The sequence below is a fragment of the Tribolium madens genome, unplaced genomic scaffold (assembly GCF_015345945.1).
Source record: "Tribolium madens isolate multiple individuals breed KSU strain unplaced genomic scaffold, Tmad_KSU_1.1 Scaffold_7;HRSCAF=85;Tcas5.2_LG10, whole genome shotgun sequence".
Classification (NCBI taxonomy): Eukaryota; Metazoa; Arthropoda; class Insecta; order Coleoptera; family Tenebrionidae; genus Tribolium; species Tribolium madens.
In genome coordinates, this window is record NW_025401050.1 from 7456153 (window position 1) to 7476061 (window position 19909).

A 19909-nucleotide genomic window follows, 5' to 3' on the forward strand; every position below is an offset into this window, starting at 1 on the left:
TAATATAATATAATATAATATAATATAATATAATATAATATAATATAATATAATATAATATAATTATGTAATTGTGACAAAAGTGGGACTAGAAAACGAAGGTAAGTAGATAAGCTATAGGCGTTCTAGCCCAAAATCCCATGTATTTTCTTATAGAGGTTCAAATTAGCGTTCAAGGCCATTCGTTTCATAAATGTTTTTATACGCATGCGTGATTATTTTACCGATAAGATAAACAAATATCCGTTTGAAAGAAACAGGGAGCTATTACATAAAAACAGGTAAAAAACGGGTAAAAACAGGAAAAAACGGGTAAAACAGGTAATAAACAGCTCCTTGTTTAACCCGTCACACCAAAGTTTTATTTCAACCACGACGCGTTTCAACCAGACAGTGGTCATCCTCAGGTGAGAATAGTTTTTCTCACCTAAGGATGACCACTTTGTGATTGAAACGCGTCGTGTTTGAAATAAAAATTTGGTGTGACGTGTTAAGTCGTGTTTTTGTTTATCATTTCCATACCAAGAGGATCCAATAAGAAGTAAAAAAATCTGGCTTAAAAAAATTGCTTTCATAATAAACGATTCAACAAAGTCAAAGTTTTTTTATGCGGTTTCTTTAATTAGCGCTAATTTCCTTTAATAAAATGAATTCTCACAAAAAGAAAAGAAGTCAGGGTCAAGTTTTCTTCCCAGACTGTAATTTTGACATTTCCTATTAGTCGCGGTGTAAAATAAAACTGTCTAGTCCATAAACATGTGCTTACCTGACCAGTACTATAGTAGGTATACTACCAATTATTTTATTAATTAGAGTGCTACAAAATTTCTTTATTCAAGCGCATTAATTATTTTAAATGTAAAACATGCTACCTTATATTTTCAGCTTGGTTTTATTTTTGTTACGTTTGCAGATGAAAAAAAAAAAACATGTTAAAAATTAAAACAAGGGGTTAACACTTGGAATATGGAATATAAATTGAAATCGTGCTTGTAGGTGAAACATGAGGACAAATATTTATCTTTCGTAGCTTGTAAACAAGATGTTACTCTCTAGGGTTTGTGTTTAATTTATCAAGTTTTAAAAAACAGCACTATGCAACAATAATTGTTTTTCTGTAAGTTGTGTAAAAAACAGTCAAGTGTTTTTTAAGCTATCGTTTATGCAAATAACATTAAATATAAGTTTTGAGCATTGTTTCTCCTTGAAGTTTATCTTTTGTAGCTGCATGCGAATGCTTTCTAGTTCGTTTCAATCCTTTGTGTATATTCACATCTTCCACTACATTGGACTAGCGTATTGCGGAAAGTATCAAACATCTTTTGATTGTTCTTTGTACCTTCCTGGAACGGTTTCAAGTTGAATAAGTGGAAAAGTTATGTTGTCAAAATATAAAAATAGCAACTGACATGTTTATCGCTTTTAATATACTTGCTACATTAATTTCGCCGACTGTATTCGCATTGCACGAAAAATAAGAACTAAAGCGAGTTTAATAAATATTGCAACCCTTTAAAATTGCTGTAAATCTTTCTCTGTACAAATAATTGTACAGTTCTGTCACCAATTATAACAAATCTCGCTGTAGCAGAAGTAATGTGTTTATTTGCGGTATGGAGAAATCCTGCTTTGCTTTGATTTAGTAGTGCGGTATTGAAGTGACAGTGGGTTTGTCGAGGGTTTGTGTAAAGCTTTCCGTAGGCTATAATTTTCAAAGGGGTTAAACGAGGCGATTTTTTTCCAGAATTTCCAATTTCTAGCAAAAAATGACCCAGAAAAACGCGGTAATTATTTAAAGAGACTAAACACAATAAAAGGAATTGTTATCGTTTCAAACACCGACAACTGGCAGAGATGTCTCTTGTAACCTCGAGAAATTCCTAATCGAACTTTAATGATATTGTTATGTTATATTTGGGAAAATCGGTCGACCTTCAACACAACTGCCTGCCATTATCTGATCTCAGACTTTGTTCATAAAAGTCTAAAAAAAGAATTTGAGTTGGTGCTGAATTAATTTTGCGGCTTTTTTAGTTTGGTAGTAATAAGTTAATTGTTTTTTCATCTTAATTGAATCTGTGTTATTCCTCACATTTGTCATAAATCACTCTCGGGGCCTTTACTCGTCCCAAAATTGGCAAAGAATTAAATTGGGGTTTCATTATTTGTCCAGATAAAACGCCTCTGGTCTATAATACGAAAAATAAATTGGCTTTTGGAAAGCGAGGCTAATATTTGACCAGATAACAGTGTAAAAACACAAGCGTTGAAAGGGGACGTTGCGGTATTTCTCGATAAAGCTCCTGTTTTTCCCTGTGTTTGTTTTACAATTACAAAACAAAATGATCCAATTAGCTTAATAATAGCCATCCACGTGCATAGGAATATATCCACGAGTTTATAGCAAAAGCTCCTAATGGAAATGCGGCGTCGAAGTTGGCTGGCCCACTCAGGACGTAATCGTTCATCCGGAACCGCAATTTTGTGGCAAAGATCACTTCCAAAGGAAATAACTGCATTCACTGAGTTATAAGCTCGCATTTTCGCTCGCATCACTTTATATCAACACTGATTGCGAGATTTGCAAGCCAAAGACACCAAAGAGGAAATTAAGACATATACAACCTTAGGAATTGCTTCAAAACCAAAATTTTTGGTACAAAGATGATTAATATTTCTAAGTAAATATGAGAAACCTTAATTTAATGCATTTACAATTAGTTAATTATTGATTTTCGTTATGCAGCAATCACGCAAAATGCATATCAAATTATAAGCAAATATGCAGTTAATTGGTTGATTCTGGTAAGTAAATAGCAGTTATCTGTTTATAGACGTAAATTGCAAATGATGCTCTGTAGAGTTTAATACTTTTCTCAAATTTATATAAAAATAAAACTCTCGAACTTCCTGCTGAATCTCAACTATTGTACAATTACGTCTGTTTGCAATTAAACGCTGATAAATGTTGCAGGAGCTTTTGTCGTCGTAAATTAAAGTGCGAATTGAGCAGGAAATTTAGTCATTTGAAGAAAAGTGTATTTTCTCTATTTGCTTCCTGATAGTTTATGTAATGAATCAAAATTACATACTTGAACAATCTTCAAATTAATTAAGACATTAATTAGCAAACCGGTTTTCTACATTATTAACAAGTGCGATAAAATTAGTAAGTTCTAAGGCTGTTCGGGCTAAACCTCATATTAAAAGTATTGGGAATTCTAACAGTGATATTTATCTAAAATTTTGATTATACTTAGCCATAATCGTTTAGATCCTGTCCAATGAAAATATTTTCAAGATGGTACTTTACAACAGCAATAAGTATCCACTTTGTTATTTTAAATAGTAAGTTATGTTTTTTATTGCGTTTTTAGATTACTGGAGTGATTTTGAGAGTTTTATCAAAATTGGAAAATTTAAATACCCGTAACTGAATTTTTTGAAATGGAAAGCCCAACTTCTTTTTCACTAAATGAAAAAGAATTTAATTCTGCATCGATCTGTATCAACATTCCTTATACTTAAATTTAATGATTTCCAAGTTATTTTAACTTTTTTTTACAATGGAAGAAATTCATACTATCCTTGTTAGTTTTCGTATAGTTATGAAAATATTTATTTCTCACTGAAAAAACGACAAGTTTTTTTTACAATTGTGTAACAAGAATTATTAAGCTGTTTATAATAATCGAGGACGATGCTAGGTGACGAGGCCAGCCGAGTCACCTGCGCAGCGTCCGAGTTGGTTTAAATCGCTAAGTTATATTTTAAGCTTTATCGTATAATTTATTTATCTTGTTAAATGCCGGTAGAAACATTTTAGATTTGCAAGATAATCGAGTGAATGGGAGAGGTAATGTGTCAAATTCGGTGGCAAAAACTGAAAGATCAATGAAATGTTTACTATGATTATGTATCTAACAAAATGTCTCGTATCGAACGTATTAAACAAACTTAATAGGTGATGATACGATAAAACTTTTTTAAACTAAATTTGAATAACTTTGATTTTCATTTGATCTTATTTTTTTTTAATTCAAAATTTTTATAAATAATAATAATAATAAAACCTCTCCCAAAATCACTTGAGTAATCCAAAAACGCAATAAAAAACATAACTTAGAATTTAAAATGACGAAGTTGATATCCACTTCTGATGTAACAAAAAGTGCCGCGATCTTGAAAATATTTTCATTTAGCAGAACCTAACCGATTATGGCTATAAACAAAATTTTAGATAAATATCATTGTTAGAACGTTTAATATTTCTAATGTTGAGTGTAGCCAAAACAGCCTGTATACATGATGGAATTCGTAATTGAAAATTTCCAAACTGAGTAAACAAGCATATTAATGAAATATGAGTATTATGAAAGTTGCGATGACAACATTTTTCAACAAAAATAAACCTCCATTTAACATTTTAATTGGCAAACTTTTCAAAGCGATATTATGAATTGCTCTATTAGCTAATGAAACTGTGATTACATCATTACAATCAGATTTATGATTAAATGTATCCGCCAACATGTATTCTGTTTATTTATTAGCCGATTACTCTCTCGATAATATCAACACTTGTTTTCCGAAAAAAATTTTCACCGACACTAAAACTTAATTCAACAAAGTCAAAAGCAATTCTTGAACTCGATGTCATAAATATATTATGCAACTAATTTAAAAGTACTAAAGTAATTTTAAAAGCACACCTTTGGAATATAAATTCAAACACGAAGAAAACACGTACGTTTAGGCAAGTTTATCCGGATGTTTGTTGAAAGTTTTCACGTTTTCAGGAATTACTACTGAAATAAGTTAGATCCGTGCCGTAATTACACTTCTTGTTACGACTTTCGCTGAAACGATTCTTAATAGTCATTAATTGCCAAGTATTAATTAAAACCTTGAGATAGTTCAATTGCTTTCTTGCACTCTGCTGATCACATAAATTTCATAAGCAATAAAAGCTTTCAAAAATTTAAACAAGAACTACTTAACATTTAATACTAATTAAAAGTTTTAATAAGTTTAATAAAACAAATTTAAAAAAATGGGACAATTATATTTAGGTTCTTCACAAAACCTTGTTAAAAAGTAAATGGAAAGCTTTTTAAATGGTGTTATATTACATGTGCTTTTATGAAAAAATGTTCATTGTTTTTCCATTTAGAGCTTAAAAGCTCAAATTGTATCCAAAATATGCGCTAATAAATAAAATGTTTGCCAACAAACCGTATCTTTTATTGAGACTTTCAATGCAACTATGTGTAAATTTAACGCAGTTTTTTGCAAGTTTGATAAAAGTGGTGAAGACAAAAAAATCATATTTTTTACAAGAAATTGTACAATTGTACAACAAATTGACCCGGCGCATCCACCATTTTTACAATTTTTAAATACGATTTTCTTTTTATTAAATAACAATGCACTTTAAAAAATTGTTTTCAAATTTTAAAATGTTTCTTTCATCATTTAAAGAGAAATTATTTTATACTTGTTGTGAGTACGCAATGTTATGTTTCTGGTTTTGCACATAAACATCTGAAACTTAGGCAAAATATCGCAATGAAAATATGCGTGCCGGCAATACAATCCTTGCTTTTGTTAATTTAATTCAAGCCAACACAAACATAAGGAATTTACCCGAAGCATTTTAAGACACTGAAGCCATTACCCAAACTGCCACGGAAAGCTGAAATGTTTACTGAGCCGGAATTCTGATTAATATGCTACTTGTAAGCATTCGCGCGCTATGCTTCTGCAATCACTCAAATTAATCTAAACTTAAGCCGCATCGTTGTTGCATTCTATTTTTCCCTGAAAAAAAAGTTTTCTGCGTGCTTTAAAGTTGCACTTCCGGTCTTGCTTTGTGCCGTATGAAAGGCAAATAGAGTGAAATTCATCGATTCGCAACAACTTTTAATGGAGTTTTTGTGATATCCCACGACGCCTCATCACTCATCAAAGTCCCTTCTTCTCGGTTAACACGGAATGAATGCGATGATCAGCGGTTGAAAGTCGACTTCCTGAAAAGACCTTGATGAACCGTGAATGTAACAGATAGTGGTTGAGATTTTTACTACTTTATTATTACGTTAGCGTGGACCGGAAGCATGTGAGACGGATGCCGATGCGACTTAATTGATTTAAACATGAAGAATTAACTCGAATGAAATCGATAAGCTGATTGGAAATATCGGGGATTTGGGGATGAACACTTCATCAGTGATGCGAGATGGAAGCATTAGCCCAAATAGGCTTTTGTGCAAATATTAATTTCGGTTTGGGTTCTCTGTATTCTCTATTCCCATTGAGACATTTACTAATTGGAGTTGCTATCATAAGGTAACGAAGTGAACAATGTTTTGAACACCTGTTTACCGTGATTCTACCAAAGCTCTGCGTATATCTGCACTGATTAATTAAACAGATTTATTCACATATTTGTTCTGCAAACTTACAATTAATTAAAGAGACAGTTGTTAAACAAGAAAGTAAAATAAGTTATTTTTAAAATGAGTTTTAGGAAACGCTATTACCCGGTGCATTCATCATTTTCAGAAAAAATAAATAAAATGATAATAAATCTAGATATTTTTTTCTGTCTGACAAAACAAGAAGTTCTAATATTTGAGTTGCTAAAAATGCATTCTGAAATTAATTTTAATTAGAAAAAATGATGAAAGATTTGCACTTTTTTTAGTCTTTCTATTAGTATTTAAAAAATAAAATTAATTTGTTTTCTTTTGTTTCTATTAATCTTACTTTTTGCATAATCACATTTTACAAGTTTCGTATTACAAAACTTTGATATGAGAAAAAGTGTAGTATGCAATATACGGTTTCGAGTGTAAAGAACCAAAAGCAGATGTAACAATTTTAAATTCTCGTAAATGAAAATTTAATTTTCTAAATATTGGTAAGTAAATTTTAATTTTTTTTAGGTAGGTATAATGCGTAGTGAGATTAGAAAAAACTGAAAAACATACGTGTTTCAAATGTAACTTTTGCATAAAAACTTAAAAAAAACAAAACAATGAAAACACTCAAAAATTATTTTCATAACTGTAAAATAAACTTTTAAAAAAACATGAAAGCGATTTGTTTTTGTTTTTGCTTCTTTCAAGTTCAAGTTTTTTATTGCTAATTTTATTTATGTTAGTTGTTTTATTGTCTTTTATTAAATTTTTGTTTCTTTGTGTTTTTTTATTTTTGTAAAACTTGTCTTATTCGAGTGTTTATAGTTTCTGAGATTTTGAGAGTGCAACCTTTATTTCAGCGTTGGAAATTTTATCAAAGATATGCAGTATAAACTAGATTGCATGTTTTGATTACTTTATTCCCAAGTTTACATTGCTAATAGTACAAGCAACGTTTCAGTAACAAAATTCGACAAAAAATTTGATATCTCTTAATAATTTTTTCAAATATTAAGACACTTTTTTCTATAGCTGTTGAAGAACTAATTTCAGCGATCATATTTATTTTTTGATGCTGAACTGATAAATTTACGAATTCTTCTTATGTAATATATAATCAACAAAATTATGTGTGTTAAATCTTACATTCTTCATTCCAAAAGCGAAAAATTGATAAAAATATGAAATATTTTATCAAATCCCATACGAATGACACTACACTCAGATGCATCATGCACTACTAAACCACAGATTAGATCACATATTATTTATTAATATTATATATTATTTATTATTATTATTATATTATTAGACTACTAATCTGCACCGTGACTTTAACACTTTTTGCTAGTCAAAACATTGTCGGAATCACTCCAAGTATCGGTGCATGTACTCTATCGAATAAATTTATTAAATTTTGAAATATTAATTACCACTTTAATCTAGGTGAGACAAAATAATTTTTGAATCGTGCCATTTCTCTCAAATTTGAAACACACCCTTTCATCTCGTTGCCTAATTGCGTGAAAATTGCCTGCTGAGTGTACAATCCTTGTTTGCTCACCCCTCCGACTCTATACTACTCAAATAACGCATCGCAATACTTGTAATAAACAAGCAATTCATTACGAATTGCAATAAATCTAAATTCCGAAATGACACAATATCAATATTCTAAGTAAACTGAAACGAAATGAAGGCGTCATCTGCAGACGTTGATTAATTACAGCTCGATAATGAGCCTCGTTAAAGCTACATTATCGCGCCTTTAATTAATACGATGTTATTCCGACGAAAAAATGTCAGACTCTATCACTAAGTCGATTTTGATAACGACAAGAATTTAATAATTTGTGCCAAAGAAAATGTATTTTTTAAGCGCAATATACAGGGTGGGTCATGAGCGATTGTTCCCAAAAGTAATGGTAACATCTCCGAATAGTGCACGGGTATTTCTCTAAAATTAAAACAGTCGATCCGTTCTTTTATCTGGAAGTACGTGAGCAAAAAATAACTACTGTTCCGGATGGAATTTGCGATACATATGTAAAAGTTGGTAAAAAATATGTCGCTAAATTTATAGTCGCTCAGGCGCCCGCATTTTTATGTTCTCATATGTAGTATATCTGAAAAAGTAGGGTGCTACCAACCAACTATCCGCCGCTAGTTTATTTATGACTTTAAACCCTTCTAAAACCCGGTATTGATTTAGCAACTCTTTGTTTTCTTGTGGTTACGTGAAAATTGAATCTTTTTAGGCTTAGTTGATTGTCTACTAATAAATAACATTATTAAAACAAACTTTAACTAATTGACATTTTAATTCGGTGAAAGTGAAAACAAATTGTTTATTTGTTTGAACCTTCCACCCAATGCAAACTCACGGTTTGTAGTCTATTTTCGTTTCACTTTCGTCCAAATTACTAAATTAATTGAATTCCCGGCTTACACGAGCCACTCTTGAAAAACTTTCATTAGTAAATTAAAGGCAATAATGGTCCGTCCATAATTATATTTGTCGATGTTGAATTCCAGTATATATCGAAATCGTTTTTTATTTACAAAAGCGTGGCGTATTCTCCGTTTGTGGCGAATTGAAAATAATTGAAATTTTATATTTACTCACGGTTTTAGCTTGTCAGTGTTACAGAACAGACGGTGCTACTGATTTGCAATTTCATTAGTCATTATGATGCCGTTGCAGCGAGCTATGCAAATGAACCAAGTTGATAATTTCAAAAATAATCCCAGTTCCTATAAATCATCGACGAGTTTACGGTGCCGTAGACGACACGTTTTTGTAAATTGCTATCGGAATTAATGGCGATTGACGGCAGCTTGCTCTTGATGCTGTTTTCTCATGGGGAAACACCAAAAAGGATGACGAGTTTCAACGCTTTTTACAACAATATTTTAACGCGAAATTTTATTCGGCTCATAATTCGATTTTTTGCATTGGCACAACTGGCGCGCGAATAGCAGTTTCACAGCATACAGGGGTGTGCCAAAAATGCACCTATGAACGAAAAAAATCTCAAAATCGTAAATTTATCGTAATCGTGCTTTTGAATTAATAATAAATGAGCAATCGTTTGCTAAATAAAATAAAAATCAGATATTACACTTTTATCTTAATAGCAAGCTTCGTATGCACCGTTAATTCTAAAAAAAAGATTTACACTGGTAAGTCGTGAAACATCAGGAGTTTATTTTGTTATCTTTAATTCGTAGTTGTTTGTGCAAGAGTCGTTAATCGGAACGTAAGCATTGTAATCTATTTCAATCTGTCAGATTGATACAAAAATTATCACTGTTTTTCAAAATTCAATAATAGTATATTATATTACAAGGTAAAGAAAAGATTTTTAATAGCCGAGCTGTTTATTAAATATTAAATAATAAATGCGAGGCTATAAAAATCTTCTCTACCGGTTTTTATACAGAGTGATTCACGAGGAATAATGAGCTTGACGAAATTCTCGATGCAACCAACATAACATTTTCGCAAAATAACTCGCGAAAAGTAATGGTGGTTGCATCGAGAATTTGGTCAGGCTCATTATTCCTCGTGAATTACCTTGTATAACATTTTTTTTTCACTACTAACTCATTTATTACCCAGAAATACCAACGGTGAAAAATACATATAACCCTACTTAATGGACATCTTGCCTCAGACGTAACAGATGTAATTCGAAACTACAATTTTTGTTAATTCACTATTACCTAGAGTAATCAATTACTTACCTGAGTCATTAACTTAGTTGGAAGTATTATTTTCTTCTTATCATAAATCAGGTTATGTCATTTTTGTACTTCTGCATCTATTAAAAGCATTTTCTAACTTCATAATATGAAATATTTGTTAATAAAATACCAAAGAAATTGCAAAAAAAAAGAAAAATTTGCTTCACTACCGATAGTATTATTAGAAGAAATAAACCCATTTGTTGTTATTCTGATGTTTTTAATGAGAAAAAAATTTTTTTATTTGATTTTGCATTAACTATATCTCGAAATACTTGCGTTAGAACTTGTGAGGGTAATAGTTTTTAATAATAATAAATATTTTAGAAATATTTGTATTAATGTAACACACTCCAACATCAGCATTTCGTACATTATAGCCCTTGGCCCTTAATGAAAATGATTATTGGCTACTAGGAGAGAAAAACAACTTCACAATCTCTCGACAAACTAAATAATCATATTTTTTACGCTAATAGTGTAAAATATAATTAAACTTTCAGAGGATCAATTATTTTTGCTCGTTCTGGAAATAAGAAATTTTTACTGCAACAAATTCGGATAGAATTAATGGCCGGTTTAAAGTTGTAGTAACGAGTTAATCCTCTTCTTGGTACACATTTCAGAAAACGTAACGAATGTGACAACTCGCTTAAAACGTCCGTGTAGTGCTTCCTCCCGGCTTATAATTATTTAAAATCCGGTAATTCCGATGACTGGAAACATGAAAGGAAATTTTCCGGAGGGCGCACCTGCTCCGATTTCAAATCCTGAAAAGGGCAACCGACTGCAAATAAGCTTTCTTCAAATTGGATGTGCACCTCGTGGAAGGAAAAAGATAAATTATCTGAAAAATAACACACGCGCAACACAAGAACACTGTTTCTTGCAAAAACTAAAGCAAATAAATCTTCGTGACAAATTGACAATGTGTTGCAGACAATGACGTATAAGGATTTGGGCGCCTCTTCTCATTTCTACCGGAGGCCGCTTGCCGGAATTGATTGCCACAGAGATGACAAATTTAAAATTGCCTTCTGATGCTTAATAGTCAGAAAGTTTGTTGTTTTTCTGAGCTGTGGATTATTGCATCACATTGACAAAGAGGAGATTTTTGCATAAATTTTGCGAAAATCGATTAAACTTTAACTTTCTCCGATGAAAGACTTGGAGATAATGAGATATTCTATAAAGAGGCATTGCCTGAAAGAAGTGCACAGATGCCTGATCAACTTAAAAGGATCGGTGGTAAAAACGAACTAAGAAAGAAGAAAATTCAATGAACGAGAAAATTACTGTGACCTAATAGTAGCTTTTTACTAAGGTGGAAGTTAACACAGAAATGTTACAAATGAGGTATATATATTAAAGACAAAGCTTTCTTTATCTCCTCGAAAGCAATTTAATTTCGTTTGAGGAAAAATATTTATTCTCATCGTCTTCTCGAAAATATTATTTAAAGCAATAAGTTAGATTGCATCTTTGGACACGTTTTTGGCCGTGTCTTGGGAACGACTGGATATTGGATAACTTCCGTGCCGAGGAAACTTAAGGAACAATCCATAACTATAAAGAACTCTCCAGAACAAATTCTTCATTGATACAAAAGATAAGGAGAGTGCTTTTCCGGCGGTCTGCTACAAATTGACTTAAATTCATGGCGAATTGATGTGAATGGGTTTATTGGGGTTAATTTATGACAGAGACGAACAAAGCTTGCGCAAAAACGGATTAAAACCAAACATTTGGTATATTTATGTGGCGATGTCAAGTGAGGCCGACTTGAAACAACTCAGACTACAGCGAACTCGTTTTGAATGTTTTTCTTGCGATTGAAAAGAAGGGCGTTCTTCATGGGCCGACTTGAACTGCTCGAATAGAAACGCCAAACACAGCCATAAATAAAAATACACACCTAAAAAAATTAAAATAATCAAGACGAGATAAAACAATACAGTCCTATTACTGTCACATTTTTATCACAAAAAACCTATACTATTCTAAATTTGTTTAATATTTATATGTTTCCATTGGACATGAACTAAAAATTAATTAAAGTTTTACAGCTGTAAATAAATGTTAATTAATTGCTCCCGTTTACTATGCTGTGGAAATTAATCAGATTTTCAGATTTCAGACATAAAATAAATAAACAAAGTTTAAAAATTTTAAATAGAGTATCAATTTAATATTAAATTCACTAAACATTATCTATTTCTCAGCTGCCCAACTATGACGAAAGAGATGATGCTACTTTTCAGACAATTTTTGAACATATCAGGTGAATAAAAAGCATGGATCCAAAAGTATTTTGCTTAAATTATTTATTTTTTGTGAAAACTAATGAATAATAAATAATAAAGTACCTACTATAAAAATGTAATGTTTTATAAAAAATATTTTTTTTCGAAATATCTTTTGTTTTTTATGATCTAAGGATTACAACTATCCACTTTACCTATATTTAATTTTTTGATTTTTTTTTTTTTATATAAATTGCAATTGCATAACTTAAAAACAAAACAAAATTTCGTTCTCAAAATACATTGCGATCAAAAAGTCTTTCCATCAAGTAGGCGTACTAGTTGAGGACGTATGTCGCTTGGAAGTTTGTATGTCAAAAAATTATTTTATAAAAATTAAAATATTGATCCAAACAAATTGAATTACTGTATGAAACGCCTTAAAACACCCTAAAATGAGATGTAGTTGGAGTTTATTCATACAAATCGTTTACCACGATTTGTTGTTACACATTACAAAAAAAATATTTTGACATTTCTTATTTACCATTGTGACATATTATCTTCCGCAGACACACGTTTTAAATTTTAGGCTTGCTTGATAGATAAACTTTTTGATCCCACTGTATAATCACATTTTTATATTACTTTAATTCATATTAATTAGTATTTCCAAAAGGCAAATGATTAAAAAAAACGCTTGGTTTTATAGTTTATATTCATCCCGTATTTTCAATTTAATACATTATTTTTCGTTATTTTTAAATCACCTTGGGTGCTTTTCTTATTACAAGTGACAGTTTTAAACTTGAATAGAAGTAAAAAAAATAGTCTTGAGTTCAAAAAAATCTGAAAAGAGTTATCAGCAAAATCTGTAGTCGTTTATGTTTTACCAAACCTTTTTTTATAAGCAATAAATGTGATAGATAAATCAGCTGTAAGCTAAAAGCAAAAGCAAAAGCACGAATTTTTTATATAAAAAAATATTTAAATTGTTAAAATAATACGGAGGCAAAAATTGATTTTTTAAATGATATTTTTTTTAATTTAAATATTTAATTACCCACTTTTTTTAATTAACTTACCTAGAAACACGATTCCGCAAGGGACGAAATATGTCAGAACATTGGGAGTGTTTAACTTTAAAAAAAATATGATACCAGCAACTAGAAGAATTACAAAAATACCAACTTCGGCTCCCAAAACACCGATATAAAGTACAAGATATCTATGACTTTGCTACAATAAAAGAATATAATTTTGAAATAAAAAATAAATTGTCTCACTTTGCTAATTCCCACTAGAAGAGTAAAATTTGCTATCAGAGACACAAAGCCATAAGTTAAAAGAAGGCTGAAAAGAATTGTGTAAAGATGAGCTTCTTCTGGAAATTGTGAAAAGTATATCGCTAGAGCGATAATCGCGACGCTCCGATAAATCTGCAATGGTAAGTATATAGTTATCACAATATTGTTTATTAAAAAAAAATTCTATGCAATCTTGAAGTGATTTTATCGTAAATGGAAAGAAAATACAGCAGGATTTTTGTGTGCAAAATCTATGAAAACTATTTGTGCTTCCATAACTGCAATTTGTAGTATCATAAATAAATAAACAACTACTTACAACTCCGAGCCATCCAATAATATTTCCTGTAAGTTTAAGATTACACCAACATCGTGTATCGTAAAGATTACGAAACCATTCGTTCATTTTATTAATCATAGTGGAACGTGATGCAAAATCAATATTATCACGATTGCACACTTTATCACGTCTAAAAATCCTTATTCTTATCGTTATCACTAATCGTAAAATGTAGTCAAGTAGCTGCTAAAAACGGACATATATCGAAAGCCTGAATGTTCGTGGATCGTTTGTTTTCAATTACCGCTCATAGAACGTTGTTTCCTTGCAACATTTACTAGTTTAATGAATTTTTTACCCGCTGGAAGAAAAGTGAAAGAGAATTCTACGATTCGGTAAATAAAGTTTTGCGACGTTGCGACTCCAGAGACAGGAAGTTGTCTATTCAAACGTGTTTTTCCAGGAGGAAACAATTTTTTTCCAAAATTCTATTTTGAGTTGCGTTAATATGCAATGTCATGATATTCAACAGTCTCTTGACTGAATTCAAGAGTTGACATGTGTCAAAACAAGATGGCAAAAGCGGGAGTGAATATAACTACTTGCAAAATTAAAGTGGTGTGGGGGAATTAAATCTTAATTACTCCCAACTATTCGAACATAAATTCTGGTTTGTCTCGGCGCGAATTAAAACAGATGTTTTCATGTGTTTATCGTGAGTAATTAATCCGAAATCAAAATTTTCAGTAGCTTGCTGAAAACTTCGATGTGGATGAAGTCACTCTAATTAATTGTAGTGGGGGCGTTTACTTAGCAGGAACAAGCCTGTTTCACTAACTCAAACGTTCATTATACTATCAAACACATAGTGTTACTTGATTAAGTTATTACATACCATGTTAAACACGACCAAATATAATATCGACTCGTTGGAGAGTTTCGAATTTCAAAAGGTGACGGGGTATTAAACGACATTGTTCGAAGAAATTAATTCTAAAATGTGTTTAAAAGCAATAAAGAGAAATTAATTTTTTAATCTGCAAATCTAGGACAGTTAATTACAAATTTACTCGTTGTTAAAGACACAAAATACTAATAATTAATAAAGGATTTTGAGATTCAATCAATGTCCCGGAATAGAATGACACGGATTTTTATTCATCTCATTGTCGAACAATTCGTCGTGTTGATCAAACAATAAAGACAGAATTTTAATTGGAGTCATCACATTACAACAAAGGCTGTAATTATAGACGCGCTTTAATTTAATTATCGAATTAAATTTCGTTAGTCGAGTTTTCTAACTCTTGCGAACCGGTTCATTTTATCATTGTGTTGGTGCAGAACCGAGCCATTAACTCGATCAAAATTTAATTCGTTTAGTGTTCGGACGATTTCATTTCCATTAACAAATAAGTCTATTGTAGACGCGAGCGGTAAAATTATCATATTTATTGCTCGCATTTTTCGAGATTAATCGCTTCTTTTCACCGATAAATCGGTTTTCTCGTGCAACGCCAATTACAAAATATTTTTTGCCGATACGTTTCATTTTATTTTTCAGAGATCAGACCGATGTATAATAAAGCTTCAACTCCGGCTCAGAACCATCACGAAAGATGAATGTTACGAGCGGTTCTATTGTAGATACGCCTGAAATGACGGGGCGATTTCTTAATGTATCAACGAAAGTAGCAAAATGTTGCGGTTTTAAATAGGGGCACTAGCGATGATTTATTAAGAGAAACTGGGAGGTTTATTAAATTTCCAATCATCTCTTATTGTGTTGAGACAGTCGAACGACGCGGGAGAAATTCCACAATTAAGTGGCGCTCTTGAAAGGATCACAAAAAAGATTGAAAAAAATAAGGAAAATGAGCTCTTTGTTTTCCTTCCGCAAACGAGGCATGATTGAAATTTTTTCGCAATAAATTATTATATTATAACAAAGTAAATATTTGTTTGTAAATTAATTAAACTCTTATTATATTAACGACTCAATTTTCATAAAAACAATTGTTAGAAGATACAGGATATTCCGTTTTTTTGTTACAAATTTTAACAGATGACTCAATTTTAAGACAAACGCTTCTTATAAACATGTATCGAAAAAACTATCTAAGAGGCACATCCAATATTTCAGAAACAATTTTTGATAAAATTACAAAATTTGGTGTAACTGTCACAACTAAACGAATTCTAAGATCAAAAGTAGAAATTTTTATTTAGAAGCGTTCTAAACTTTATCCAACACTCATCTAGTTTAATATGCCCCTGATTAAAAATTACGATATTTCATCTTAGAATTCGTTTAGTTGTATAAAGGTTATCAGCTGTTCAAAATTTTGTAATTTTTTCTATTCCAAAATATTGGAAAAAATTGATTAAAAAACGCACGCCTTACATAGCATTTTTCAATACATGTTCATAAGAAACTTTTGTCTTAAAATTGAGTATTCTATCACTTGTTGCAATTTGTAACAACAAAATTGGAACACTATGTATCTTGTAGAAATTTTAGTACAAATAACATTTTCTTGTTGGTCCATAAAAATGAAATGAAAGAAGGCGGATTAAAAAGCAAAAATCTCTAAGTTCACAGTTACTCTAACCATTTTGCCTGTGGTTTCTTGCCACTTTCAGCAACAAAATTTCATAGTTTTTCATAAGAAAAAGGTTTTTTGTGTTTCTCCGATACAATTTACGAATTTTTAGTAAAAATCGGTTTAAAAATTTATGTTACAGACCATAAATAGCATAAAAATTAAATTTGTTTTACCGTTTATGACGCCCCTGATTAAAAATTTTGTTATTTGGTATTTGTTTAGGTGTACATATAAAGGTACCAAATTTTTTAATTATATCTATTCTGAAATATTAGGAAAAACCCTTTAAAAAACGTAGGGCGTGTAGCTCCCTTTCTTAGCATTTTTCGAAACACATTTGTCTTAAAATTAAATATTCTATCAACTATTTAAATTTGTACCTCACAATAAAAATGAAACACTGTATAATTAACACATGAAAAATTAATTCACAAAAAATTAAAATTAACTCACTAAAATAACAAAAAAACTAAATTTTTAACACTTATAAAACTACAGTATAACAAAGTGCTCAGCATTTCGGGGAGGGGGGGGGGGGTTTAAACCCTCTAACCCCCCCCTTGTGTACGGCCCTGTTAAAGAGTGATTTTATTAACTAATTTTAGTAGATAAAGTAGTCTTTTATCGTCTAGTGAAATAAAGTAACTTTTATCTACTACAAAATAAAACGTAATATTATACACAACGATAAAGATTGTTTATCTATTCGTGAAAAAAGTCCACGACTTCGTCACTCGTAAACTTAACCTTTTCACTCGTAGATAAACAATTTCTTTATCGTCTTGTATAATAAATAACTATTGTTTAAAAAATTTTAACTGAAGTCTGAAGTTAAAGTTAAAACTTCATATGAACTATGTAGGTATTGTAAATTGTATTAAAGTTATTACTTTGAACACTCTTTTTAATTTTTTTTTATATAAATGGTAAGGGATGACTATCCAAAGATCGTTATTTTAAAATGCTTGTAAGTTGTTTCTCGTTGTTTTGAATGGAATAAAAAACTCGTTTTTCAAGTTTTCTAGTTTCTTTATTTTCTTTATTATGAAACCTCGAAGCACTGAAAAAATACGCCTTCTACTATCTATTTCAATTTTGTAAATGCAGTTTTGTATCTTTCTCCCTACAAAGAACACGTTTTTAAACCGCTTTTTGGGATATGAAGTTAACAAAGAAGGAAATATTCGCGTCGACGTATCGATCGAGTTAATTATGTGAGTCTGGAGTAAGTTCTCGAAGCAAATGGTAGGATCATACTTAGCATTATTTCTTGGTCCGCCGATGCGGATATCTATAATAAAACAACGTTCCGTCATCTCGGGCGAAATTGAACACGCTATGCTACGTGTGCGGAATTTACAGAAGGAGCATCAAGAGCGCCAACTTACAATAAACCTCGATATGTGTTCAATAAACCCAATAAATTAAACGGATAAACGGATATCTTCCTCTTCGCTTTTTCAGGAGTCTGAACTAAATATCGATTCGGACAGTTTATTTATAAGGCGACGCAGTCGCTAATTAAATTCCACGCTGCTTTTTTAATCGCTTTTTTACATAAATTAATTTCATATACTCGTGTCACGCTTCCGGAAGCAATTTGCTCCATTTTATAATTAATACTCGCACGTTTGCGAGCGACAATCGAGTAGTTGGATAGTTGCAAAGATTTTCAATTTTGTTAAATACTCGACCAATCGTAAGAATTCGCTCGACTTGCGACATTTATTGGAAAGATTTATTTGTATCTGATCAAGATCACGGCTTTTAATTGGTTTTGAAGAGAACTTTACTTTAAAAGCTTTTGTGATTCGGTTTAAATTACGCCCAAGTGGCAATAAAGTAGGTTTCATTTGCCGACAAATATACGTTTTATAAAACTAATCGTATGTTTGAATTTTCTCATTAACATCTCTGCAATTACGAGACCTCTTTTGTTTGTTCAATTTCTGTGATATCTTTTTGACGATTTTATTCAGTGGGCTTTTATGGCCAATTACAACCTGTGTTTAGTTTCACCATTCATAATAAATTCTGATTAAAGCTCGGGAGAAATGAAGATGAGATTTCTATAGTAAATGTAGCCAGCCAGTTTAAAAGCAATCAATATTGCGTGTGACACGCATTGCTTTCAAAGGTGGTTTCACAGCATTACTCTAATTAGTGCAAATTAATATTTTAAACACAAAAATAAAATCTAATCTTCTGTATATCAAACTATAAAATATACTACGAAATTAAGTGAAAATTATAAAAAAAAATGCTTATGTTATTAATAAAAACAACTGGGAGTTATATAAGATGAAATTAATTTAATTTAAAAGTTTGAGTTTTAGTTTCAATAAAAATATAAGTTTGAAAGCTGTATTTGGAAGTTTTTGATTTGTATACAGAACATTATCTGATTATTTCATAAAAAAATAAAAACAAAATTTTTTGAATTTCTGTGCATAAGAGAAAAACTGTATACAAGAGTGTCAGTCAATCTCTAATATAGGTATATTTAATAAAAAAAAAATCCAATCAAATATTTACACTTGTAAAAGTATTGTTTCACATTTTATACAACGTATTTTAATTCGAAGTAATTGTTAGGTGTGTTTCTTACCTGGAATATCCTGTATGTAACAATTTATGTAAATAGTTTTTTTCCGCAAACGTCACAAATGTGACCACTTTTATGACTAAATGTCACAAGTAAAAGTTTTACCTTTCAGCCAGCTTAGGCGTTTTTACTTTTACTATGATATTTTTGACATTTATTAGTGATGTTTCTTTCTTGTCTCTTTTGCTGCTTCAGCAATTTTTGAAGAGGTATACATTCTAGATCATCAGTATTTGACATTTTGCACTACCAACTACACCAGTTAAATGAATAAACACTTTCGAACAGAAATTCCGATACTGACACGTGATATTTGTTTATAAGCGTTGTTTAGTTCATTTACTTGCTATTGTAGTGTTGCTCTTTACTCTCAATTTGAATACGTTTGCGTATAAAATAATATACGTTATCGGAGCAAAAGTAAGTTTATGTAGGTCAACTAAACTATTTACCTCACTACGTTCGGGAAAATAAACGTTCAATTTCACCACACTAACAACATAACATACTATTAAGCAAAGTAAAATTCACTTTTATGTAAACTACAACACTCTAAAAACATAGTGATTGGATTTTTAAATAATGATAATATACCAGATGAATGAAGTATGGAACTAAGCGTTGTTGCTTAAACTATTTACTTTTTTTTAAAAACTAATTGATGAATTTAAAGTACTATAAAAATGTGTTGTTTTAGCA

General features: G+C 30.8%; 1 protein-coding gene across 1 annotated transcript in view; it reads right to left on the reverse strand.

Moving 5' to 3' along the window:
* Nucleotides 1–11620: 11620 nt before the first annotated feature.
* LOC123010190 overlaps nt 11621–19909 on the reverse strand; it is a 14799-nt gene continuing 6510 nt past the window's right edge. Inside the window, exons 2-5 of the mRNA XM_044406889.1 lie at nt 14039–14217; nt 13699–13851; nt 13498–13651; nt 11621–12084 (exon numbers count right to left, since the gene is read on the reverse strand). Of these exons, the coding sequence (XP_044262824.1) occupies nt 11924–12084; nt 13498–13651; nt 13699–13851; nt 14039–14217 (647 nt within the window). The 3' untranslated portion in view covers nt 11621–11923. The remainder of the gene's footprint in view (nt 12085–13497; nt 13652–13698; nt 13852–14038; nt 14218–19909) is intronic.